Raw genomic sequence first — 26,434 nt, 5'->3', positions numbered from 1 at the left:
TTTACTCATTTCTGAAATGAGAGGATTAGAGTAGATGACCTCCAAAATCGTTTCCAAACTATATGATTACAGTCATGCTTCTCTTTCAACAGATTGCATCTATAATTAAATTACACTTGAGGCACATATTACAATTCTATATGTGCCAAAGAATCGTGTTATATGTCCTTCTGGTACTTCTAATAATAAGCACCCAGAATGACTATGAAATAGACCTGCCTTATGAAAAAAACAGATGAGCTTTAGTGAGTTATGTTATAGCTGGGGACCCACTTACCTTAATTTTTAAAAGTTGTTTAATTAAATACTCTTTATGTCTATATATATACACATATGTATATATTGTGACTATAAGGCAATGAAATGGATTTTCATAAACCACACGTAAAATCAGTTACAATATACTACAAGTACATAAAATTACTTTTTAAAAATTAAAATTCATTGTATTGCCAGTTTTTACAGCTTATATGTAATATGCTCAGCACTGTATTTGATACTGTGAGGGATACAGAAATATAAAACATGGCCCTTTTAAAGAAATTGAAGTCTAATTGAGAAGAAAGTGATTTAAAGTACATTAAACAATTAGCTCACATTATAACTAAACATATGATTAAGTGATAAATTATATGAAAAAAGCTAAGTGACATGAGAGTTTAAGAAATTGATGATGGCTGGAGTGATTCAATCCAATTATCCTTACTGTTCACAGACCACTGTGCTAAGTTCCAGGGAAAATACAAAGTGTAAATAAGTTGGTTCTTGCTGTCATGGCACTTACAGTCTAGGCTAGAACATACACTGTTACAGTATCTAATGATTGGGACACATTTACTGTTATAATGTCTAATTAATGCTTAAGAAGGGTGTAGACAGAGATTGAATGCTATGTGAACCCCAGGGGAAAAAGTAATAACCCACCAGAGGGATTAGAGATGGTTTCATAAAGGAAATAGCATGTGAATTGAGCTTTAAAAGATGGATAGGAATTCAGCAGGCTGAGGTTGGGGAGGAGGGTAGTGTGGGCATTTTAAACATAGGAAATGGCATGAATAAATACATGGAGGCAGGAAAATGCATTTTTTTTTTTAGGCAGTTGCGGTTAAGTGACTTGCCCAGGGGTCACACAGCTAGTAAGTGTCAAGTGTTTGGTCTGAGGCCGAATTTGAACTCAGGTCCTTCTGATTTCAGGGCCGGTGCTCTATCTACTGTGCCACCTAGCTGCCCCACCTAGCTGCCCCAGGAAAATGCATTTTAGCTAGAGGGGAGAAGTCTTTGAAGATAAGATTGAAAAGATAAGGAAGTTTATTGAGCATAGGAGTGCTATAACTAGATCTATAGACAGTGAAGACCAACTGTGGCAGAGTTATTAAAATGGATTGGGATGGAGAGGGGAGAGGCAAGACCCATTAGGCTATTGAATAGTCTAGTCTAATGATGATAGGAAGTCCTATACTAGAAGAGTGGTAGTGGGAATGGAGAGGAGGATTTGGATGTGAGAAATGTCACAGAGGTAAAACCAACAAGCCCAGATAACTGAGAGAGAGTAGAAGGAGTCAAAGATAACACCAAGGCTTTGAACCTAAAGACTAGATGAATGGTAGTATGTACCACTGAGAGAAAGCAAAGTCAGAAAGGAGAACGTGTTTAAAAGGAAAAAGTACAAGCTTGATTTTAGACATTTGAGGTGTTGGCAGGTCTTCCAGGTAGAGATGCACCATAGATACCATACAGATTTAGAATTTGGTGCAAGTAGGTGGTACAGTGGATAGAGCACTGAAGCCTGTAGTCAGGAAGACCTGAGTTCATATCCAGCCTAAGACACTTATTACCTGTGTGGCTCTGGGCAAGTCACTTAACCTTGTTTTTGCTTCAGTTTCCTCTTCTATAAAATGATCTGGAGAAGGAAATGGCAAACCACTCCAGTATCCTGGACAAGGAATCCCCATATGGGGTCATGAAATGTTGACCACGACTGAAACAGCAAGATTTAGAGTTTAAAAAGAGGTTAGGGCTTAGAGATATGAATTTGGGAGTCATCTGTGGAGAGTTCATTATTGAAGCCAAGGTAAACACTAACATCACCAAGAAGAGAGAAAAAAAGGCTAAGAATGGACCTTGGGGAACATTTAATGAGAGAGAATGGTTAGAGGACTAAGAAGTGAACTATGGTGTCACAGAAAAGGGGGGCAGTGAGAATGGTCAGACAGAGAGGGGAAGAATGATTATTTGTAACAAATGCTAGATCAAGGTCCGGGAAGGTAAGGATGAAAAAAAGGCCAATGAATTTGGCACTGGTGAGCTTTAGGATGATAGTTTCAGGTGGATATAGAAGGGCTCAGGGGAGAGTAGGTGGAGAGTGAGTGGGCAAACTGCTTTTCCAAGAAGTTTAACTAGGAAAGGGAGAATAGAGATAGAATAGCTAGAATGAAGGAAGAAGCTTTAAGGGAGAACTTCAGTTTGTTTTTTTAGGGGTAGGTAGACCTGACTATTTGTTTTTAAAGCAGATGAGAACAAGCTGGGAGAAACAGATTGAAGTTGAATGACAGACCAGCAGTGCTTGATGGGATTGGGGGTCTGGGGGAGGGGAGGGATGAGAATCTAAGGCACAAATAAAGGGCATTAGACTCAGCAGTAAGCACAGCCTCCCAATTCCCCTGGAAAGGAGGAGAGAATGGGTAATGATACATACTGAGAAGTTTGAGGTGGGAAAAGGGAGCTGAGAGAGCTCCTTTGGACGGACTTTATCTTCTCAGGAAAGTTGGAGGCAATTGCCTACAGTATATGTGGGGGCACCTGGACCTTTGAAAAAGGTTTGAGCAGTTTTTGTGGAGAGTGAAAGAGGGAATTTATGAGGAGAATAAAAGTATTGCCAATACACAATAAGTTTATATTAGATTTGTTGTTGTTGTTCAGTCATGGCTGACTCTTCATGACCACACTTGGGGTTTTATTGGCAGAGATACTAGAGTGGTTTGCTATTTCCTTCTCCAACCCATTTTACAAATAAGGAAACTTTAGGCAGACAGGGTTCAGTGACTTGCCCAGGGTAACATAGCTAGTAAATGTCTGAGGCCAAATTTGAACTCAGGAAGATGAGTCTTCCTGACTTCAGACCTGGAACTCTATCTACTGTACCACCTACCTGCCCTGTGCCACCTTAATTTTGTAGCTACTCAGCAGCCTAGAAACAGGAATCCATGAATTAGATGGTGAAGGTTACCACAAGTTAAGAATTAATGAGCAGATGGAAAATGATGGAAAGTGTAAAGTGGGTAAGGACTTTAGGTAGTGGCTCCCAAATCAGTCTTTTAATTAAGAAAAGTCTTATTGATAATGCCTTTTTTGCATCACTGTCACTTTCCATCCACCCTCCCGCATGATCTCATCTCTTGCAAACAGCCAAAACATTAGCTAAGTGTGTGAAGACAGTTAAAACTAGAGAGGGTTAATGAACTGGAAGAATCAGGAGGGGTTCAAGGAACTAAAAATCATAATCAGTACGAAGAGCAAGTTTCTCATGAATGAGGGGAGTTGAAGGAGCAGAAGAATAGGAAGTTGTGGGTAGAGAAGAACATTTCGAAGGTCAGGATCTTGCGGGGAATATAGTACAATTCTGTGAAGTGGTGAGATATCCAAGGTATAATTGTAGTTGTGTGTGATTAAGCCACTGGAGTGGAGGAGGAGGTGGAGGAAATGTGTGATGAGGATGCTGGGAGGGGTCATCAAGAGTATCTAACTCTGGGGCAGCTAGGTGGCACAGTGGGTAGAGCACCGGCCCTGAAGTCAGGAGGACCTGAGCTCAAATCTAGCCTCAGACCAAACACTTGACACTTACTAGCTGTGTGACCCTGAGCAAGTCACTTAACCCCAATTGCCTTTAAAAAAAAAAAAAAAAGGAATATCTAAATCTCTAAAACAGCAGGGAATGAGGCAGAGGTGAAAACAGTAAACCACGTACTAAAGTCTGAAAAATTTGGAAGAGTAACATAGAGTTCACTATTGACAACAATAAGAAGAAGAATAAGAATGGTTTAAGTGGGTTACCCAGGTTTTCAAGAAACAATCCTGCTTCCTGGCTCCATAGGTGAGAGTGGCCTCCAATAGAGAGGGTTGTGAGTTTTAGTTAAAGCAAACAGACTGGAAGAAGGAAAATTCCAAGGATATGTGTGTTTTTTTGGGGGGTTGTTCTCTTTTTAAAGAATTTTCAAAAGGCAAAGTAGAATGGGCTTAGAAGAATGTCAAGTGAGGTTCATATGGACCTGGGGAGAAGCAGGGTTCATCAGAATAAGTGATATAGGGACAGCTAGGTAGTGCAGTGGATAGAGCTCCAGCCTTGGAGTCAGGAGGACTCAAGTTCAAATCCAGCCTCAGACACTTGACACTTACTAGCTATGTGACCCTGGGCAAATCACTTAACCCTGATTGCCTAACTAAAAAGAAAAAGAAAAAAAAAAGAATAAGTGATACAGGTTCTGTATTAATGGGATTGGAAAACTATGAGGACACATTGTAAATGGCATGTTGACAGTAGACAGAAAAGGGATTATTCAACCAGTAGGCAGTAGAGAAACTTGTAGAATAAGCCAAGGAAGAGGAACCAGGTACTTCTTCTCTCCCAGTCCTTTTATTAGGATTGAGGTATCTTGGAAACCAAAATGGAGGGATCAATTTCCTTAGCCCCATTTCTGTATAAATGTCCTTTTAGTAGTATGTTCCATGATTACTCATGTAAGTGAGGCAAGGAGAACCAGAATCCTTGAAACTTTCAAGGTTCAAATTGCCCTCCCCTGTCTCGTGTCAACACTCTGTCAGCATTTTAGGGGGAGTGAGGAAGGATGCAAAAGATCCCACTAATATAAAGGTAGAACTAGGTAACGTACCTACGGTGTGGTAGTAGAGGGAGTGGGGAAAGGGGAAGGAGAAGGGACTAGCTTCTCTTTACAAGAGCCTTGGCTTGGCAGTTCCTCGTTTGTATTGTTAAATTAGGAAATTCAGTGTAAACTTCAGATATCCATTTCTTGACTGATTAATTCCATAAATTCATAATTTTGCTGAGTAGATTACTTTGATATTGGATATACCTTGGACAAGTCACTTAACTTGCCTCTTTGGATCTCAGTTTCTTCATCTGTCAAATGAAGGATTTGGACTAAATGATCTCTATAGGATTTTTAGTTCTAAAAGTCAGTTTGTTCATAAATCTATACATTTAGTGAAATATTCTGGTACCCAAAAATAACAAAGTGTTTTCCTTTTAGGGAGTAATTAAACATGAGAAGGATGTTGATATGCTTGGTGAAGCATTTAGGAAAGCATATCTGAAAAGTGACACACCATTAGGAGACAGCTAATGTCATCAAGAATTGGATTGCTTTATATCACCACTAGATGTCAGCCTGATTTCTCTATCAGTTTGACAGTCATTATCTTGGTAAGAATCCTTCAAACATTTGGATTTTTTAAACCATTATAGTAGCTGACAATTTCCATACAGCCAGTCTGTAAGAGAATACAGTTTTGTCTTCTTTGTCAATAAATTATTGAAAAAAGGATTATATTAAACATCTCATTTACAAGACTTTTATTTTTATGTAATAATTAACAAAACACTTGGAAACTCAGCGCAGTTGCTTTTTAAATTCACAAGTAATCTCTAATAAGGAATAAACTAGTTCAACTAAGATACAGTCAATATTCATGGGGAAGGAAAGGGAATACATGTTCATGAAAAACAAATTCATTGATAAAGTATTTTTATTTTCTTAAATGTCTTCTAACCAAAATAAAGTAAAAACTGTCACTTATCTGATTTAGGCAGAATTTATTCTCGCAATTCAGTAGACTGTTTTTCATAAAATATTTACTTGTAATTATATTAAAAAGCATATTAATTAAAATTTTAATGTTTTCCTGTGGATAAATCCAACTGTGAACCAAAAATGAAATGTTAAAACATTTCAGCTAAGCATCGTTGCCATCTTGCTTGTCTATACCTGATTATTATGTGGCTATACAAAGGAACATTATCTGATGCCTCATCTTAGTTATGGAGGTGACCCTGTACCTGCAGGTTGCAAACTCTGGCTACTACTATCGATTAGGAACAAAACAACATTCCTCTAAGGTTAGGTCTGTGAAGACTAGGGCACACTGGACTAAACATGGAGGCAAAACATTGCCTCTGGCAATAATACAACCCACTCTTAAATCACACAACACCTCAGGGGACTGATAGAGGTGCCATTTATACTTAATGATGGAAACCTCTGGTCCCTTACTAATTAAGGAACCACCTTCATCACCCAACTTATATTAAGCAACTCTGGACAAAAGGTAATATATGACTCTGGAAAAAGGTATGGTATGACTCAGGACACTTGGCCACTCAGTAGCAACCAAGGTTCCCAAACAGGCAAGCAACTTTTTTTTCAAAAGTAGAATAGTGAGTGGCTGTGTCAGAGAGTTTACAGCTCCAAAAGCCTAATAGTCATTTAATCTAGCTACCTTCTGATGCCCGGGGCCTGTGATACTTCATCCTTCATAATGACAAGGTCAGGAATTATTACAGTAATGCACATAACATCTTTATTCTCCTGATAATCTACTGTCAGTTGCCAGATACCATATCCTTCACTGGCCATTTCGTAAGAGGAATTTGTATAACCAAGTATTCCAGCCTTCTTCATTTTTGTTAGTAAAAATGAAAGGCCTTTTACCTTCCTAACCCAATATTGTTTAATATTAACTACAGACACCTCCAAGGGCTCCATTTATTCACAATGACCAGTGAGAAGCTAGTATAAGCATCTGTATAGGCACTGATTCCCAATCAGTAACTGTGACTGGCCTCCACAGCATACAGACATGCAGCCCTTCATTCCTGAACAGCACTCCCAGTGCCCCATCCACAGCCAGCACCATTCCTACCAACCTCTTTCCTCTCTCTTCATTTCCAGTGCTCTAGCTGAGAACAAAAATCAACTCAACTATTCCTGGAAAGGACATGTCAATAATCACCTTATGACTTCAGGCACTATCCCTGTGATTTCCCTGACCAAAACACTCTCCTTGGCCACCATTCCCCTATACATGCTGTGTTCCCCTATTAGAATATAAATTCTTTGAGGGTAGGGACCATTTTGCTTATTTTTGTATCCCTGGTGCTTAGTGCAAGTGTTCATTTATTCATATCTTTTAACCACTTATCTATTGGTTCTGGGTCATGTATTTTTACCACTTTCCTAAATAACCTTGGCAATCAGTATCCCTGCCCCGCCTCAGTTATGAAGGTTTCCTTTCTTATCCTGGCTGCATTGATTTAATTTTTGCAAGTTTTAAATTTTCATGTAGAGCAACCCCTCTGGAGCTGCTCCCCTAACTCCACTTGAAACAGTGGTGCCCTAGAAGAAGGTTCTGGGACTAACCCAGAGGGGCTGAGGTCTAGCACTGTTACACATGAGCCTTCAGATGGTGTGCTTTCCATTTCATATCAGCCTCAATTAGCTTTTAGGAAAAAATATTTTTGCCAAGGTAATCAAGTAAAAACAGTTGGTACAAAATATCCCCCCAAAATCTTTCACATAAAAATATCCCTGGGGAATAAGGGCTCAGTTTTGATATAAGGGTGTGGCACAAATGTAGGGAACACATATGACCAAAGGATAAATTCAGCTCCTTGTTACTAGCAGCCCTTTATTTCCTTTGGGTAGCCCTTAACGAAGTTCCCCATAGGTGTAACTCTGCTGGCCTTCAAAGTTTGGTGCACCCCAAGGGGTCACATACTTTCATGAAGCTACTTCTTCCCTCAGGTGGCTATCTTTCTATCTGTTTGTCCATCTCTGTCTTCAGTATGTGTGTGTGTGTGTCTGTGCCATATTGGATACATTATCTCTTATTTGGTCTCTTTCCAATAACATGGTCCATGGTGGTGATTGTGGAGTGAGGGGGGTGACATATTACCCTCTCTCCGGGACTCCCTCTCCCACCCTCTTGGGGCCCTCTGGTATAGGCAAAATGAACTGCCTCTTTAAGATACCTCCAGGTACCTTTAAGGTACCTCTACTGCTTAACTGGATTACCATTGGACTTGAAGTCTTTGTAAATAAAATAAGGAGCATTTCTATTCTTTTTGACAATCACAAGATGTTTCCTGTGTGGCACCATCTGTTTTCATACATCGATTTAAGCACTTTAATTCTTTCAAATTTAGGACATATTTACACCTAGTCTACGTTTTTGATTAATTCAGTAAAGGTATCTGGATCTTTTGAGATTAATTGGGGTAGGGGGTAGAGCTTTACCTTTACACATATAACCAGAATTATCTCATCTTTTATGATGACCTCAGCCCATATTTGGTTGACTTCTTCAGACATGGTTATGGCCAAGTGAAGGTCCTTCCATTTTTTTTTTTAAAGACATGACCTTTCGTATTTAGTTTACATATCCATTTGGAATGTGTTATGTGAATTAAAATGCTGCACTAAACCTCTTTTGTTCAAAACTGCTTTCCAATTTTTCCAGAACTTCAGTCTTTTAAGTAGTTTATGCTTTTGGGATTATCAAACATGGGGCTAAAGAAATTGTTTCTGATCCTTACTTAGCTTATGTGTTCAATAGATCTAATTTTCTGGTTTTCTTTAACCAGTAGCAAATCATTCTTATGATTACTTATTTATAATAATAGTTTGAGGTCTTGACACGTACTATTTCACTTTATTTTCATTATTTCCCTTTCAATTCAGTACTTTTTGTTTTCTCAAGGTGAATTTTATTATTTTGTCTGATTACAAAGTACACCCTTAGTAGACTGATATAATTCTAAATTTTGCAAATTAACTTAAGTAGCTTCATCAGTTATATTATTACAGTCTAACCATGATCAATTAAAATTCTACCCATTATGTATCTTCCTTTGTTTCTATGAAGTGTTTTACTTGTATTTGTCTTGAGTGTCTTAGTAGATTGACTACCAGATATTTTATATATTTTGTAGGTTTTGGGGGATGGTATCTCACATATCATGGTTTTTGTTATTTCTGTATAGAAATTTATGGATTTACTTTATCTCTCACCCTCTTCATTATTCAACCTATTATTTTTAGGTTAGTGTTGTCCTTACATTATTACCAATAAACAAATATTTGTGACTTATTTGCTTTAAAAGCTATCTTGCTGGGTGATGTGTTTCAAACTGGAGTTCCTCATGAGTTCATGATTTCATCAGATTTCCCCCAGATAACCTGCAATTCCTGAGGAGTAGTTAACTATGTAAATGTCACCTGTAGCCCAGGGCTACAGATTCACATGAACTGTGTTCAATCTGGGGGAGCCTAACCACAGAGGCTTCACATTCTCCTTTTGTTTCTAACCCTACTCCAGAATGAACCAACAGAAAAGGGTGACATTATGGAACTATTTCTCTGGGTACCTGCCACTCAACTCATTAATTCTAGAACTCATAAACTCTTGAACTTGAGGCTGTATGTGAAACTGTCAAACCTGTTGCTTCTCAGGAACTCTACTTTCTCTGGATTGCTGCCTGGGGAATTAAAAATCCTCTACGAGGTAGGTTGGCATTCAGGGATCTTTACTCTTACACTGAGTGCAGCAAACACATCTAGCTCTCACTGCCATGTTCTTCTGCTATGGGTTGACATTGTTGGGGGGTAAGAAAGAGAGAGGAGAAGAAATTCCCTCCTCCACTATATTCTGGTCTGAAAGTCCAAGGAGAGAAATTGCATGAAAAAGGGACTTGGGGGTGGCCCAGTCTATATTTCACTCTTAAAAGACCACAGGAAAGGCAGTTCCTGTGAAAAAAGTCTATTCGCTTGAACCTTAGACAACCATCAAGAGGCAGTCCCAGTGACTGGGGACCAATCAGTGGAATTCCCTGTGTCCTTTCCCTAAAGGGCTATGGTCCAAGTCTGGCTCCATGGAAGGTGTTCCTCCCTTCTGACAAAGGCCTTTGTTCTATAATCTCAAATTAACTAGTAGAACTCATCAGACTGATGAGAGGTTCTCCCCATTATATTAACATAAGAAATTTGTATTTTTATTGGGATGTTAAAATAACTTAGAAATTTAAATAAGTGCTGTAATTTGATGATGGACTAGCTTTGAAGGAGACATTGCTGAACTTCCTTGTAACTATTATAATTTAAAATTCAAGATATTGAAAGAAAACTATCACTACTAGTACCTTTAAGAATAGAAAGTATCTAAATGAACTACTGTGCCTATAAAATCTCTACATCTTTGAGCAATAACACAATCCTTAAAGTATATGTAGTGAGAAATCTTTTCTGTGCTATGTAAATTTTCGTATAAAATAATCACATAACTAACTTAAAATCTAAGGGAACTTTAGAATTCTCTATATGTCAGAAACTATCATTTTCTGCATGTAAATTATGTAGTTTTTACATAGTCCACCCATAAAATCCACTGGATTACTGAAAATATTTTAATATTCAAACTCACAAAAAAAGTAAATACTTCCAATTTATCAGGCACACAGAATTTTTGTGTAGGGAAGATTTTTTGGGGGAAGTATTTGAGGTATATTAAATTTATTTATTTCCCCATTCAAGTGCCTTCATAAATTCCTCTTCAGTGAAAGACAGCATCTTAGCGGCTTCAATATGCATCTGTTAAATAAACATTGTTTAATTTAGTAGCAATTAGGAATGAGTAGATCACAGAGTAATTTGAAATATGTTCAATATAAAAATAAACAATAAATACCATCCTGAAAAGCAATTTTGAATTGTGCTTTTAAAAATAACAACTATATCCATACCTTTTAACTGAGAGATCCCACTGTTAAAAAATATACACAACAGAGGTCAAAGAAAGAAAAAAAATGTTGTATAGCACTTTTTGTGGTAGTAAAGAACTGGGGAAAAAAAAAAAACAATGCATGCCTATCACCTAGGGAATGGATACACAGAATATCACTGTGCTGTAAGGAACAATATAATGAATTCAGAAAAGCGGTGAAGGAAGGCATGAACTGATGATAGGAGGAGAAGCAAGAAGGCAATACCAACAATGACCACAACAATATAAATGAAAAAATACTATGTAATTATAATACAACCAAGGTCAGCCTTGAAAAAGAGATGAGAAAACTCAAAGGCAGGTTTGGTGGTGCGGTGGATAGAGCTCTAGGCTTGGAGTCAGAAAGACCTGAGTTCAAATGCAGCCTTAGACATTTAGATGGATGACCCTGGTAAACTCACTTAACCTCTGTTTGCCTGTTTCCTCATCAATACAGTGGGGATAACAACACTCGTTTGTCAGGGTTGGGAGGATTAAATTATAAAGCATTTAAGCACAGTGCCTGACACATTAGCAGGTACTTAATAATGCTTGTTCCCCCCCCCCCTTCCCATTTCTTTGCAGAGCCGGCAGATGTAGAACATTGTTTACATTGTCAGATTTAATTTATTGTCGGTCAATTTGCTAAATTGCTTTCCCCCCCTCTTATTATAAAGGATGGTGCACTGATTAGTGGGGGGAGAGGGATATATTTGAAATAAACTTTATGTAAGAATAAAAGCCATCAATAAAAACAAAAATTATAAATAAAACCAAAAAGTAACTGTTGTTCAGTCATGTCTGACTCTTCATGATCCTATTTGGGGTTTTCTTGGTAGAGATACTAGAGTGATTTGCCATTTCCTTCTCCAGATCATTTTATAGATAAGGAAACTGAGGCAAACTGGGCTAAGTGACTTGCCCAGGGTCACATAGCTAGTAAGCATCTGAGGCTAGATTTGAACTCAGGTCCTCCTAACTCCAGGCTGGGTACCCTGGGCCACCTAGCTGTCCTAAAAAGTGACTAGAGATTTTCACTATCAGTGAGGAAAAAAAATATTACCTGCCTCTCACTTGAGACTGGCATTGATTAAGGAATTTAGTTTTTTCTTACTCAGGACCACATTATTTTAATTTCTCCTTAGAAAAAAGTAAGGATTATAGAAAACTACAATAGCTACAACGAGTGAGGAATACTGTACCTAACTATGTGATTTAATTTGTGGTTCTCTTTGTTTCTTGCATAAGAAATGCCTGCTTTACTCAAGTGAAAAAGAATGAAAATAAGAAAGAAAACCCATACCACAAATTCCTAGGCTTATATTTTACATTCTAAACTAACTTTTAATTTATCTTCAGGACATTAGGGTAGAAAGAATAATTATAAAAGACATGTTTTAAATCACAGAGTCCCTACTCATCAAAAGTAAAACATTAAAATTTAAAATAAAAATCTTTTTGATATACCAAGCAAACCTTATTTATTACTGAGATGGGAGGGGGCAAGAAAAGAGGAAAAGTTACTATCTTCACCTTTTCTAATGGCTGATAAGAACTTGATCTAGTGAAAAGACCACTGCTCTAACTCAGAAAACCTGACTTCAAGTTTCACTTTTATCACTTATTAGACATATGACCTTGCAAGTAATTTATCCTTTTGTAATCTTAGTTTCCTTATCTGTAAAGTGATGACCTTAGACACTAGATAATCTCTATGGCCCCTTCCAACTCTGACATGATATGACTCTACAGCATTGACTTCTCCTTTTGTATTTAGTTACTAGCATCTAATATTAGTATTAGGAAATAAGAAACCTCTGTAAAATAAACCAAAAGACAATAAAAGTTGGCTATGCATAGATTCTGGGGGAAATCCCTGAACACAACCATCTAAGTAACGACGATATCTTCTAGTCCAGCCAGATAAATCTACGTGATTCACTTGATTTCCACTTTCAAGGATTTTTCAATGTGCCGTCAGTCAGTACCCTGTTTTTTTCCAAGAAACCTTCCCTGATAAACTAAGATCTTTGTACTATTTCCACCTTATCCCATTTTTATTCATTGTTTAAGTGATGATGTATTTAAAATATAATCTCTGTATACTTTCTGACTACGAAAGTCCTACTCTCAAGCTTCGTGGCATGGAAGTGACCCTGGGTTTTCAAAGGCTCTGCCAGTGAAATACAAATTCTGGAAAGTGCTACAAAACTGGAAAAGGCTTAGAACACCAGGCAGGTGACAGGTGGTGTAAGTGCCATCCAAGGGCCAGCCCAGGAGTGAAGCTTGTCCCCAGCTGGCATCTGGATGGTTAATTACTTAGTCGTAGGAATTCTCACAAATCATCTACTAAGTCATCCAAGCACTGATCAGCATTGGTGCAGGGAGCAGCTACAATGGCAAAGTCACAGATCTTTGAATTATTGAAATAAATCTCCTGGGAAAAAAGATTCTTTCTAACTAAAACCATGAAAATCTTTGATGTCTACACCATGTATTTTGGCATTGCACAATTACAGATTTAGAGTCAGAAGGGATCTTGGGCATCTAGTCCAACCTCATCCCTGAGGGGGCAGAGAAGCGAAGTGACATGGTTGGACACATAGATAGTAAGGATTCAAACCTAGGGCCTCTGAGTCCAAAGCCAAGACCTTTCCCACTACACTCTACATTCTCCCTGCCATTGAGAATGAAGAAGTAGGTGAGGAAAATTACATGTGAAAAAATGGATGTAAAAGTCTTTTATTCTATCACTTCTGTGAGGTTACTATTCATGTTCAATTTTTAAGAAAGTTATCGCTGTTTTTTAATGGCCAAACAATTGAATAAAGGGAGAACAGAGATTTGAAGCTTACTAGGATAATACTATTCTCCAATCAGTCAACAAATATTTAATGAGGACTGAGGACATATTTGGGTACTATAAAATTAAAAGAATTTAACTTTGCTATTATAATATAGCATTATCTACTAAATCCATTTGAATTCAGAAAAACTGAAGTTGCCCTTCCTGAATTCTTAGCATTTTGACATATATGAAGGAATTAGCTGTTTGCATGTCTTAAATCAGGAACAATAAGATCAAATCCAAAAATACAATAACATTTTGCTGTCTTGGGCAAAAAGTCAATTTTTAAAATGGCATTTTGTTTTTACTAGACAAAGTATTACACAGAGGGTCTATGTAATGAAGAGACAAGAATGATTTGTCATTCAAAATACCAACCAAACAGTGCTAACCTATGGTTACATAGAGGATAGTGTCTGTGTAATAAATTTCTTAAAAAGTTTATATTAAGAAAGAAAAATTGCCCCTGAGCATTGTTTATACTATTCTTTGTTAAAAATAATCTCTTTCGGGGCAACTAGGTGGCACAGTGGATAGAGCACCGGCCCTGAAGTCAGGAGGACCCGAGTTCAAATCCGGCCTCAGACCAAACACTTGACACTTATAGCTGTGTGACCCTGGGCAAGTCACTTAACCCCAATTGCCTAAAAAAAAAATCTCTTTCCCCATATAAAGTGAAAAGGTAAATTTCAACCCAAACACCTTGTGAATTATCATATCTCTCAAATGAATGAAGTGCAAATTAAAGGTTATAGAAAAGCTTATTCAAATGCACTAACGAGTTGCTTTCCAAAAGTTCCGTTGTATAGACCTAGGAATGCACTTTGCCATAGAAATAGTGCTGTTCTTTGGCCTCCATGGATTCCTGTAGGCCGTTCTGTCATGCCTGCAATGCACTCCCTTCTCAGGACCTGTTCAAATTCTTTCCTTCCTTCTTAGCTGTCTCCTCCACCATGAAGCTTTCCCTGATCTGAACCCCAAGCTGAAAGTAATCTCTCCTTACTCCAATTTTCCCAGAACACACTGTGCCTTCATTTTTTCCCTTTCCCCTCTCACATACTTCCTTGTCCCATACATATTTGTGCCCATGACAAATCTCCCCAGCAGAATGCACTGAGGGCAGAGACTATCGTTTCTCAATTTTATATCCCTAGTGCATAGCACAGTGCTTCAAACATGTGACAAGTGCTTGACAAAAGATTTTTTTCCTGCTTTTTTGCATCCAAGCCTGTGATTTCATCAGTTTGTCGAAATTCTCTCCCATTTGTGAGTGGCAAGTCATCTATGTCTTCTGGTTTTACAGAGTCATTTGGGACAATGAGACACAAAGTGATTTGCCTATAGTTACACAGCTGCTCTGTCAGGGGCAGAGATTAGAAAGAAGGTCTTCTTGACTCCCGGGATGGCCTTCTCTCTATGATGCTGCTCACAGAATGCTTTTAAGTTGAGGAGTGTCTATACTACATTTTCTATGCTCATCTTCTGTAATATCTAGTTCAATTTCATGTATATATCAAGGTATTCAGAGGCAACTGGTAGCACAGTGGAGAGAGTGTGGGCTTGCAGTCAGGAAGACCTGAGTTCAAATTCAGCTTCATACTCTTACTAGCTATGTGATCGTAGGCAAGCATTTTGCCTTCATTTGCCTCAGTTTCCTCAACTGTAAAATAGGGATAACAATAGCATCTACTTTACAAAGTTGTCATGAGAATGAAATGAAATATTTGTAAAAGAGCTAAGCACAGTGCCTGGCACATCATAGATTCTATATAAATGCTTATTCCCTCCCTTCCTAATCAAATATGATAGTGATAATGATGAGAAATAACTAGCTTTATAAAATTTGGTATGTGAAAATTACATTAAAAGAATTATAAGGGGCAGCTAAGTGGCGCAGTGGATAGAGCTCTGGCCTTGGAGTCAGGAGGACCTGAGTTCAAATCCAGCCTCAGACATTTGACATTTACTAGCTATGTGACCCTGGCAAGTCACTTAACCCCAACTGCCTCATAAACATATACATATATATAAATAATTATAATCAGGTATCTAAAAGGCAAAAAAAATTCTTCAGTGATAAAGAAAACGTTCTTAAAAGCATGTACACAATTATCTATGATTCAGTTTTCAGAATAAGCTTACCTTTTGTCTTTTTAAAATGTCAATTAATTTAAGCTGTTTTTTGAAACCTGTCAATAGCTCTCCTTTTTGTTTTTCCAGCTTCTTGTTTTCTGTTTGTAATCCTTCAATTTTCTTGTGTTCTTCATTTGCTAAGTCCTAGAACGGAGCAGAAAAAATAAGTTGCCTTACCAATTTACTTACTGATTTTCAGTGAGTATAATAATACAATATATGATATATATAATACTATAATTGATAATCAGACTTACTGATTTAAGTGGAAGGAAACAAGCATTTATTAAGTTCCTACTCTGTGCCAGGCATTCTTCTAAGGACTTTACAAATCGTATTTGATCCTTTTAACAGCTCTGCTATGATTATCCCTATTTTACAGTTGAGGAAACTGAGGCAGACAAGTCAAATGACTTGCTCAGAGTCACATAGCTAGGAAGTTTCTGAGAGTACAGTTGAACTAAAGTCTTCCTGACTCTAGGCCCAACACTCTGTTCACTGCATGACCTAGCTATCCCCTACTTGGCAAAGTACTTGAACCCTATCGCTTCCAGGTTCAAATACAAAACCCTCTGTTTGGCACTCAAAGCCCAAACCTTACTTTCTACCACATACTCTTCAATTCAGTGACACTAGTCTCCTGACTGTTTCACAAACAAGACATTCCATCCCTGGCTGTAGGGATTGTCTCTAATTGTCCCCCATAACTAGAATGTTCTCCCTCCTCATGTCTACCTACTGGCATCCCTGGATTTCTTTAAATTCCAACTAAAACCACATCTTCTATAGGAAATCTTTCCCAACTCCTCTTAATTCTAGTTCCTTTCCTCTCTTTAATTACATCCCATTTCTCCTGTATATAGTTTGTCTGTACATATTTGATTGCTTATTGTCTGCTCCATTAGACTGTAAGCTCTTTGAGCGATTTGCCTCTTTCTATAACCTCAACTAAGCATAGTGCCTGGTACATAGTAGGCACTTTAGGTTTACTGACTGAATGATAAGATGGATAGACCATCAACTAGGTTAGTCTATAAGTACACATAGACAGACAATGAATGGGTCCTCAAATGGGACAGTAAGATAGACTGCACTTGAAAAATTGTGCAATACTTTCACTCTCAATGTATTTACTATTTTATTACTACTTTTATTTATATTATTTATTTACTTTTATTACTATTGCAGTGAGCATTTCTAGCACTGTAGAAAATAAATAATACTGGAGAGAGTGGGCACCCCTGCTTAACCCTGATGCTTTTTGTGGGAAAAATAGGCATATCCATATAGAGAACTTCCAAGTTTTCCTTTTGAGAGTAGCACAACTGAGTAGACTGTTCTTTGAATAAAGAAACAAAATTGAAAACCAAAAGGCTATTGACCTGGAAAAAAAAGTTATATTCTTCAAAGAAAAAAAAACCCAACTACTAATCAATTCCAAAAGGGGACAGGCAAACCAAATTACCAAAATAGAATTGAGAAGGGGAAATTAACAACAAATTGAGAGGAAATCCAGAAAATTATCAGGAACTGCCATACTCTATTATATACCAACAATAATGAAAAAAATAAAATGATTATTTCCCAAAATATAAAATTCCTAGATTAATAATATAGAAAATAAAAGAATCTAAAAAACCTATCTCTAAGAAATAAAGCATGTTATATATGAATTCTTAAGGAAAAAAAATACTGATTCAAATGGATTTACAAATGAATTATAGTGAACATTTAAGAGAACAAATAACTCTACAAACTTCAGAAAAAAGGCACCACATGAAATACCTTCTCTGAGATAAAAATGGTTCTCATACCCAATTTGGGGAGAGACGGCAGAGAAAAAAAACTGCAGATCAGTATCAATGATGAATAGTATTATAAAAAAATAAAAATAATTAATAGTATCAAATAGTATGAAATTTTTTGAAACAGTAAATGAAATCTTAGCAAATAGGCTAGAGCAATATTTTTATAAAATTACTCACTATGGTAGCACACTTTGGTGACAGGGAATAATAGTTTGGGATCACTGAAAGCACTGCACAATTTCCCAAATGGAATCCAGCCTGCTCTCCTGCTCCTATCCAATTCTGGTTCCTTATTCATCTTTAGAACCTGCCCGATATACATATATACACTTTTCTAAATATATCAGTGGGTCGGTCATCTAACTACATTTCATTATCTGGACAACAGGCTTTCCTAGGACTACATTTAGAGCTAGAAGGGATTTAGAGGTCATCTAGTCCAACCCCCTCATTTTACAAATAAGGTAACAAGTGAAATGACTTGTCCAAAGTCACACAGGTAGTAACTGGCAGAGCCAGGGCTTGAACCCAGCTTGTCTGTGTCCAGTTCTTGAAGCTCTTTACTCCATACCACGAGAAACATCTACCTGCTTTTTGCTGTGTGGATTGTTAAACTGATCTCTTTTGGGTAGTTTTGGCTTTTACTGAGAAAGCCCTGTAGTGCTGTGGGGTGGATACAATTGGCACACTGTCACTTACAAACAAGATCAACTGGAGGGCCTCACCACTTAGAGTAAATCCTTCTTCTGTTGGAACTTTGGGTAAGACATTTCCATGACAATGGCAACCACCCTTGGTGAGCATATGTCACACTCTTTTATGCCTCATTTGATAACGATAATCAGAAGCCTTGTTGAACAAAATTACCTTGGTTGTTGTACTTGTCAAGGAACCTCATATGATCTTAACACATGGGCAACATCCGGTTGGAGGAGGACTTTCAAGGTTGCCTTTTGTTCTACTGATTGAATCTATAACACTACAGGACTTTGTATTTCCTCTTTGTGAAGATACTGTCAATTACATTTTTTTGTAATTCTGTTTGGTGCCTGCTACATCCAACATCTTTTGACTCTCTTCTTGAAGAAAGCTTTCTTCTTAGCTGAGTGACACTTCCAAGTATTCTACAAATGCTTGCCCTCTTTCATTCCTTAATCCCAGATTATATTTTCCAATATACTTTTCATCATCCTTCCATTCACACTGAAGTCCACAAGTAAGCATCAAAATATATGTAGATATAGTGAGGTGAATCTCATTTTCTGGTTGAATTTCTCTACTTCTAAGTTATTCCATAGATTTTGATTCACAGAACGCAGTTATCTTGTTCATTTTCACATGAGCACCTTCAAGATGAGAGGCTTAAAGTATACAAAACAATACTATACTGACCTTATATTTATTTTTTAATTTACTTTTTATGTGTACGTGTCATTTACCCAAAGTAAAATGCCCTCTTTGAGGGCAGGATCTGCTTCGTTTTCATCTTTGTATTCTCACTGCCTAGCATAATGCCTGGCATATAGCAGAAACTTAATAAATACTTGAATGAATTTTGAATGCTGAATAAAATCCCCTAATGTCATACTAATTAGATTCCATACCACAGGAATTAATTCCCTACCTTAGATACTACATTTTCCCAAATAAAGCCTAATGACCATACTGGGTTTTAAAACCAGTACTTTATTATTGGCTTAAATTGGCTGGTTGCTGGTCCACCATGGCTCTCAAGTCCTTTTTTCCTAAGGTTTCCTACCTATCATTTCCCATTAATTAGCCATAACTGCTCTACAAACTCATCTACTAAGAAACAAAGGGATTACAACCTGCCTTTGTAAGAGCACTGACAAAATAACAGATCCTTAAAGCGTTCCATTGTATTTGACAGTTAAGACGCCCAATTGGTTTTGGTACCCAAATATAGATGAAGGTATGGCCCAAGTCATTGATCAAAGAAGGCTTTTGAGAATGACGAAAGCCTGAGAAAAGACAACACATAAAATGTCATCGTGGAGATTTACAAAGATCTACTTTTTCATAATTAAGTATATATTTGCTCCCTATATTAAATATATCTCAGGAACATAATGTTGGTCACTTTGAATTTTAGTTCTAGTTTCCAAGATATTATTAATTGTACCCAATTATCTGTCAAATACAAATATAATCAAAATATTCCAGGTTCCATCATCTATGCCACTGGCAAAAATATTAAATGGGATAAGGACAAACATGTAGCCGGCTCCAGGATTTTCTCTCCAGCTGGACATGGAGATATAGGTCTCTATTTAGGGGATACAACCCTCTGAACTACTGGGCAGCCACCACACTATGATACAATTCAAGGTATGTAATTCTAATTTTTCTCTGATGTTTTGAAGTATGCATGGATTACATCAATGTGGATGCTTCCTCCACCAATGCAGATTACTCTTTTGCATGTGTAATTCTTAGCCAGGTTTCCCATAAATCTTCTGTGTGGCAGCCATTTAACATGCCCAACTCTTTGCTCTTTTCCTCAGTACCTCGTAATGACAAGTAAGTTATTTAGATTGTTGTCTGTCCGCTGCCTCTCTTGCTGTGGGGCCAGGACACCAATTTTTCTGCTTACAAACTACCTTCAGATGAATCCTTTGCCACTTCTTGCACATATTATTGGTAACATGCCCTAACACGGCTGATACTTACATCACGTGTCTTCAGTGACCTTTGTGTTATTTATTATTTCAGTTGTAGTTAAATTATTGCTTTTTAAACAATGGATACGTTTGATATGTGAAACACAGAGTATTTTTCTTTACATTTAAAATTTCTAAGAATATGTTTTGCCTATCTATTCTGCATAAAAGATAATGATGCTAATGAAGGTGACTAACATCAAAACTATTACATTTTGACTGTACCTTGTTACTCTGCTTTAATTTACTTAACTCCAGTTTATACTTTTCTACATCTTCAAGAGCTCTATTCAAGCGAACTTCTATGGCACTCTGACTAGATGAAGCCTGTTTCTGTAGTCTCTTTCTGTTGTCTAATTCCTGTAGGACAAATCAATAAAAGGATAGAATGTTAATAACAAACATAACATATAACATGCTCTTTTGATTATTTAACTCATTTTTTATTTCACCATTCTCTTTTCTTGTCCATTTTTTTTCATCCTTTACCTTAGGAAAAAAGTAGATGGCTTTGTATACAAAGGCCCCAGGTAATAAAGGAATAAAGAAAATTGGTACATGAACATGGTTAAGGAAATATATACTAAGATATGTGAATATACGATAATAAAATAGCCTTTCCATAACATTTTATTGAGACAACATGTGTTTTTTAGTATATAAATACTTTTTAATATTTACACAATGTTATACATTGGCATCTGTGCCTTCTAAAAGCAGCTGGTTTTGTAGTCCTCTGAGGAAGTCACTAAAACTACAAATTAGAAACAAACAAAAATTTCAGAATAAAACACACACAAAATGTCCCCAGAAAACCACAGAAGCAAGAGGAATTGTGTGAAGTATGTTATTTGCAAAGATTCCAGGAAATAAAGTGTTTTCTCCATTAACAGAGTGGGGGAAATCCCAATTCTAAATGGAAAACACCAACCTACATGGCAATTTCCCAAACATTGTGTCTGAACTTGAAATTCATAATTGGCTGCTTAGTATTGATGTTGACTAAATATTTCCACTCAAGCTATTATGGCCCAAGGAAAGTGGTAATATGGCATGCAACTAGATGGGTCTCATTCTCCTGTACTTTAGACAATAAAGGACACAGAGAAAGAAAAAAAAAGTCAGGACAACACTTTAGGGTGATTTTGTTTTATTGAGGGGGGTTCTGTTTTAGTTTAAATGACTTGTGTAATAAATTTTAAGGCAGAATTTGATAAGATTTGATAGATTTTTTGATAGATCCTGATTAATTAAGAGGAATTTGACTATATTATCCAGATTTGATTTGTTAATGTTTTGCTAAAGACTAGTACTTTAAGCTTTTGCTTCTGATGAATCCAAATGGCAGTATCTCATTTGTTTGCTTTGATTTTGTACTTCTATTTTCCAGGAAAAAAAATACTGTAAGCTGGAAATAGTTAATACATAACTGTATCATATGTTGATCTGTGACTGTTGGCAATATCAATCTAGGATAGAGAAAATAAATGAAGTTTTTATTTACTGTAAAAAAAAAAGGATGAGACATCTTTGTTCCTGGTAGGAGATGTAGAGGTTAAATAATTCAGATAAATAACAGTGAGTTGCTTGCAGAATTGGACCTTCTCTTCGTAATAAAGAAAAATAAAAAGCAACTGATAAAATGACAAAGTTTGATCATGAATGCAACTTTCTTCCTATGTGTTTCTTCACCTTTCTGCTGAGTGGAAGGAAAGATTTTTTAATAATCTTTTCTGTAAAGTCATTCCCGGCTTCTCAATTACCTGGAGTATATAGCTATCCTTAATTATCTTTTCATTTATATTACTTAAAGTCATGCATATTGTTCTTCTGGTTCTAAAGTAACATGGATGTTACAGAGGGGTCACAGAACCAAAGTGTTTTTAAACAATGGATATGTTTGTTGTGTGAAACACAGAGCATTTTTCTTTACATTTAAAATTTCTAAGAATATGTTTTGCCTATCTATTCTGCATAAAAGATAATGATACTAATGAAGATGATTATCATCAAAACTATTACATTTTGACTGGACCTTAGAACACTCAAAACTGGAATGGTTACTATAAAGTATAGTGTAACAGAAAGAACATTTGATGTGGACCCAGACGACCTGAGTTCAAATCTTTTTTTTTTTTTAAGGCAATTGGGGTTAAGTGACTTTCCCAGGGTCACACAGCTAGTAAGTGTCAAGTATTTGGTCTGAGGCTGGATTTGAACTCAGATCTTCCTGACTTCAGAGCTAATGCTGTATCTACTGTGCCACCTAGCTGTCCCACTGAGTTCAAATCTTAAGGCACTTCAAGTGTCTGGCTTCAGTTTCCTCATGTGCAAATTGAGGGCTTGGACTAAATCATAATAGCTATCAATAATCATATAATCACAAATTTTTAGAGTTGGGAGGAATCTCAATAACACACCCAATAAGTGGTCATTTAGTCTTTGCTGAAGGCCTCCAAAGACAGAGGGGCCATCGCCTCTCAAGTCAGTTTATTCCACTTTTGGATAGCTCCAACCATAGGCATCAAGGCTAAATTTGCCTTTTTTTGCAACTTCTACCTTTTGTTCACAAGTTATGTCCTCTAGTCCTAATCTTCTTCCACATGTCAGCCCTTCAAATATACATTCCCCCTGAGCCTTCTTTTCTCCAAGATAAATATCCCCAGACCCTTCAACTAACTGTCATATACAGTGGGCTCAAGGCCCTTCACTATTTTGGATGCTGCACTTCAGGTACTCTCCACTTAATCAATGCCCTCCTTAAAATATGGCACCCAGAACTAAACACAGTACTCCAGATGTGGTCTCCCCAGTTCAGAGTACAAAGGGACTACATCACCAGCCTGTTCCTCAAAATTATACCTCTCTTGACGCTGTCCAAGATCACAACAGCTCTTTTGGCTGCAGGTTCATATTGAGCTTACAGAACCCCCAGATCTTTAACGAATAAACTTGTTTAACTATGCTTCCCCTAGCCTATCCTTGTGACGTTGATTTTTATCCCTTTAAATATATCCCTATTGAAGTTCATCCTGTTTTTTAAATAATATTTTATTTTCCCCCAATACATATAAAAACCATTTTTAACATTCAGGTTTTTTGAGTTTTTAGTTCCAAATTCTATCCCTCTCTCCCTTTCCACCCCCTCCCTGAGACAGTGCACAATCTGATATAGATTATACATGTGCAATGAAGTAAAGTATTCCCATATTAGTCATTTTGTGGAAGAAAACAAGAAAGAAGGGAGGAGAGAAGTAAGGGAGGGAGAAAGGGAAAAGTAGTATGCTTTGGTTTGTATTCAGATGCCATCAGTTCTTTCTCTGAAGGCAGATAGCATTTTTTCATCACAAGTCATTTGGAATTGTTTTGAATCCTTGTATTGCTGAGAATAGCTAAATCATTCAGAGTTGATCATCGTACAATATTGCTGTTACTGGCTACAATGTTCTCCTGGTTCTACTCCCTTCACTTTGCATCAGTTCATGTAAGTCTTTCCAAGTTTTTCTGAAATCATCCTGCTTATCATTTTTTATAACACAATAATATTACATTACAATAACATACCACAGAAATTCATCCTATTACAATACATCCAAACTTGTCAATCAATCAATAAGTATTTACTAAGCCCTTCTACAGTGCTAGTCAACTTTCTATGTTCTGAGGATACAAAAAATTTAGAGTACTTGCCCTCAAAGAGCTTATATTCTATTTCATCAAGACAACCTGCATACACATATAAGTAGATACAATGTATGTATACTAAGGACAAGGTTATTTCATTGAGGAAGCACCAGCAGCCAGAGGACCAGGAAAGGTCTCACATAGGAGGAGTAGCCTGAGCTGAGCTTTGAGGAGAAGTCAGGGATTCTAAGAAGCAGAAGAGGGAAGGGAATGAATTTCCAGCATATGGGGCAGCTTGTATCAATGAAGGGAGGTGGGAGATGGAATGCCAGGTTTGAGGAAGTGCAAGAAAGCCAATCTGACTGAACCGCAGAGTGCGTGAAAGGAAGTAATGTATAAGAAACCTGGAAAGGTAGGCTGGGGCATGGCTGTGAAGGCATTTAAATGTCAGCTAGAGAGGTCTGTATTTGTAATAGGGAGTCAAAGGAGTTTAGTCAGCAGGAGAGTAACAGGGTCAGAAATGCACCACACAAATATCACTTTGGCAGTGGTGTGGAGAATGGATCAGAGAGTGAAGACAGTACAAGCAGAGAGACCAGTCCAGTTAGGAGAGGTGATGACGGTCTGACCTAAGGGGGTGACTGTGTAAGTAGAAAAGAGAAGGGGATAGATGTTAGTGATGTTGCAGAGGAAGAACTGACAAGACTTGGCAAATGAGTAGATATATCGAGTAGAAGAGTGAGGAGTCAAGGGTGATACTAAGGTTTTACACCTGGGTAACTGAGAGGATGGTGGTACCCTAGACAGAAACAGGGACATTCAGAAGAGGATTTGGTTTCAAGGGACAGCAAATAAGTTTGGTTTCAGAAATGTTGACTTTTAGATGCCTACAGGATATCTTGTTTGCAATGCACAATAAGCAGCTGGTGATGAGGAACTGGAGTTCAGCAGAGAAACTAGAATTAGATATATAGATCGTGAGTCATTTGTAAAGGTAACTGAACCCAAGGGAGCTGATAAGGTCACTGTGAAAGAGAATTACATAAAGAGATCCTATGCTATTTGGAGACTGAGATACTGGACATTCTACTTATTATATTCCTCCAATGTCTATGTGATTGTACGTCCAAATTCCTTTATACTGTAACAAATGTAGATGTGCATCAAAATTGTCTGAGCTATACTGAAATGGAAAAAATAGGGAAAATAACAATATTATGAGAGAGAGAGAGAGAGAGAGAGAGAGAGAGAGAGAGAGAGAGAGAGGTAGTAGTATAAGATACCTGGTGAGAAAAGAATCGCTTCCGGGTGGGGGAAAGGGTAGAATGAATAAAGCATTTCAATAAGTGGAGATGCTAGGAGAGACATTTCCAGAAATGACACATATAAATGCCTTGAGCAGGGGTGGGGAACCTGGGGCCTTGAGGTCACATTCAGCCCTCTAGGTTCTCAAGTGCGGCCCACAGAACAAATGGATTCAGTCCAGGGGTCGCACTTGAGGATCTAGAGGGCCATGTGTGGCCTCAAGACCCCAGATTCCCCACCCCTGGCCTAGAGGCTGGAGAAGGAAGGATAAGACTGGAGAACAACACATAACTCAGGATGGCTAGGAGATAAGACTGTATGAAAAGGAATATCATGAGAAAAGTAGGTTAGAGGAAAAATGTGGAAGGCCCTGAATGTCGCTGTGTTTCATTCATTTGTTAGCAGAAATACATAGAAGATTTTTGATTAAGGAAATAATGTAATCAGAATCAAGCTTCAGAAAGTTGATTTTGATAGCAGTGTAAAGGATGAACTGCAGAGGGAGAAAGACTACTAAGTACAAGCAACAGGTGACAACATGAGTATGGAGACAGAGACAGATGTGAGATATTTCAGAGAAGAAATGAATAAAGATTGTCAACTAACTAAATATACTGGGAAAGAGAGAAGGAAGAATTGAAGATGAGCCTAAGGTTTTGAGCTTGGGTCACTGTGAGAATGGCAGTGCCATGAACAGAAACTTAGGAGAAGACAGATGATAATGGGTTCAGCTTTGAACATGGTTTTTTTGTTTTGTTTTGTTTTGTTTTTGGTGGAATGGCATGGTATAATAAGAAAAGTAGCAACAAAACATTCACCTGTAAACATGGGCTATTATCTCCCTAAAATACACACAAGAAAAATAGTGGGCACGTAGAGATAAAACATACGGAGAGGCACGCACACCTAGGGGACACAATTGGTTAGGTTGTACACTTGGAGGAATGTACATATGAGAAATGTATGTGGCCAAAGAATATCTGTGGCCAGGGCACACACACAGAAGGGTAACTTATACATACGACGCTACAGAGCTACTAATGTCTTTTCTTTTTTCTTTTTTAAAAACTTATTTATTTATTTTTAGTTTTCAATAATCACTTCCATAAGATTTTGAGTTCTAAATTTTCTCCCCTTCTCTGCCCTCCCCCCACTTCAAGATGGCATGCAATCTGATACAGGCTATACACACATTCATATGAAACCTA

The 26,434-nt window shown here is 37.4% G+C and overlaps 2 protein-coding genes across 4 annotated transcripts in view; one reads left to right on the top strand and one right to left on the bottom strand.

Moving 5' to 3' along the window:
• MNS1 (meiosis specific nuclear structural 1) overlaps positions 1-19,836 on the top strand; it is a 56,147-nt gene extending 36,311 nt beyond the window's left edge. Inside the window, exons 10-11 of one of the 2 annotated variants that reach the window (XR_003567197.1) lie at positions 5,265-9,573; positions 19,801-19,836. Coding sequence is in view for 1 of the 2 variants with exons in the window: in XM_027840875.1 (XP_027696676.1) it covers positions 5,265-5,357 (93 nt within the window). In the remaining variant the exon portion in view is untranslated. Of the gene's footprint in view, positions 1-5,264; positions 10,135-19,800 lie in introns of those variants that run through there. The other variant, XM_027840875.1, reaches the window with a different exon arrangement.
• The window catches only part of TEX9 (testis expressed 9), a 49,880-nt gene continuing 33,899 nt past the window's right edge, over positions 10,454-26,434 (bottom strand). For both annotated transcript variants that reach the window (XM_027840876.1, XM_027840877.1), the window contains 3 exons: positions 20,523-20,657; positions 15,818-15,952; positions 10,454-10,655 (listed from right to left, as the gene is read on the bottom strand). In XM_027840876.1, coding sequence (XP_027696677.1) covers positions 10,578-10,655; positions 15,818-15,952; positions 20,523-20,657 — 348 coding nt within the window. In that variant the 3' untranslated portion in view covers positions 10,454-10,577. The remainder of the gene's footprint in view (positions 10,656-15,817; positions 15,953-20,522; positions 20,658-26,434) is intronic.

Source organism: Vombatus ursinus, unplaced genomic scaffold, assembly GCF_900497805.2.
Source record: "Vombatus ursinus unplaced genomic scaffold, bare-nosed wombat genome assembly UNPS02014848.1, whole genome shotgun sequence".
In the NCBI taxonomy this organism is placed as follows: domain Eukaryota; kingdom Metazoa; phylum Chordata; class Mammalia; order Diprotodontia; family Vombatidae; genus Vombatus; species Vombatus ursinus.
This window is presented reverse-complemented; position numbering and strand designations above follow the sequence as displayed.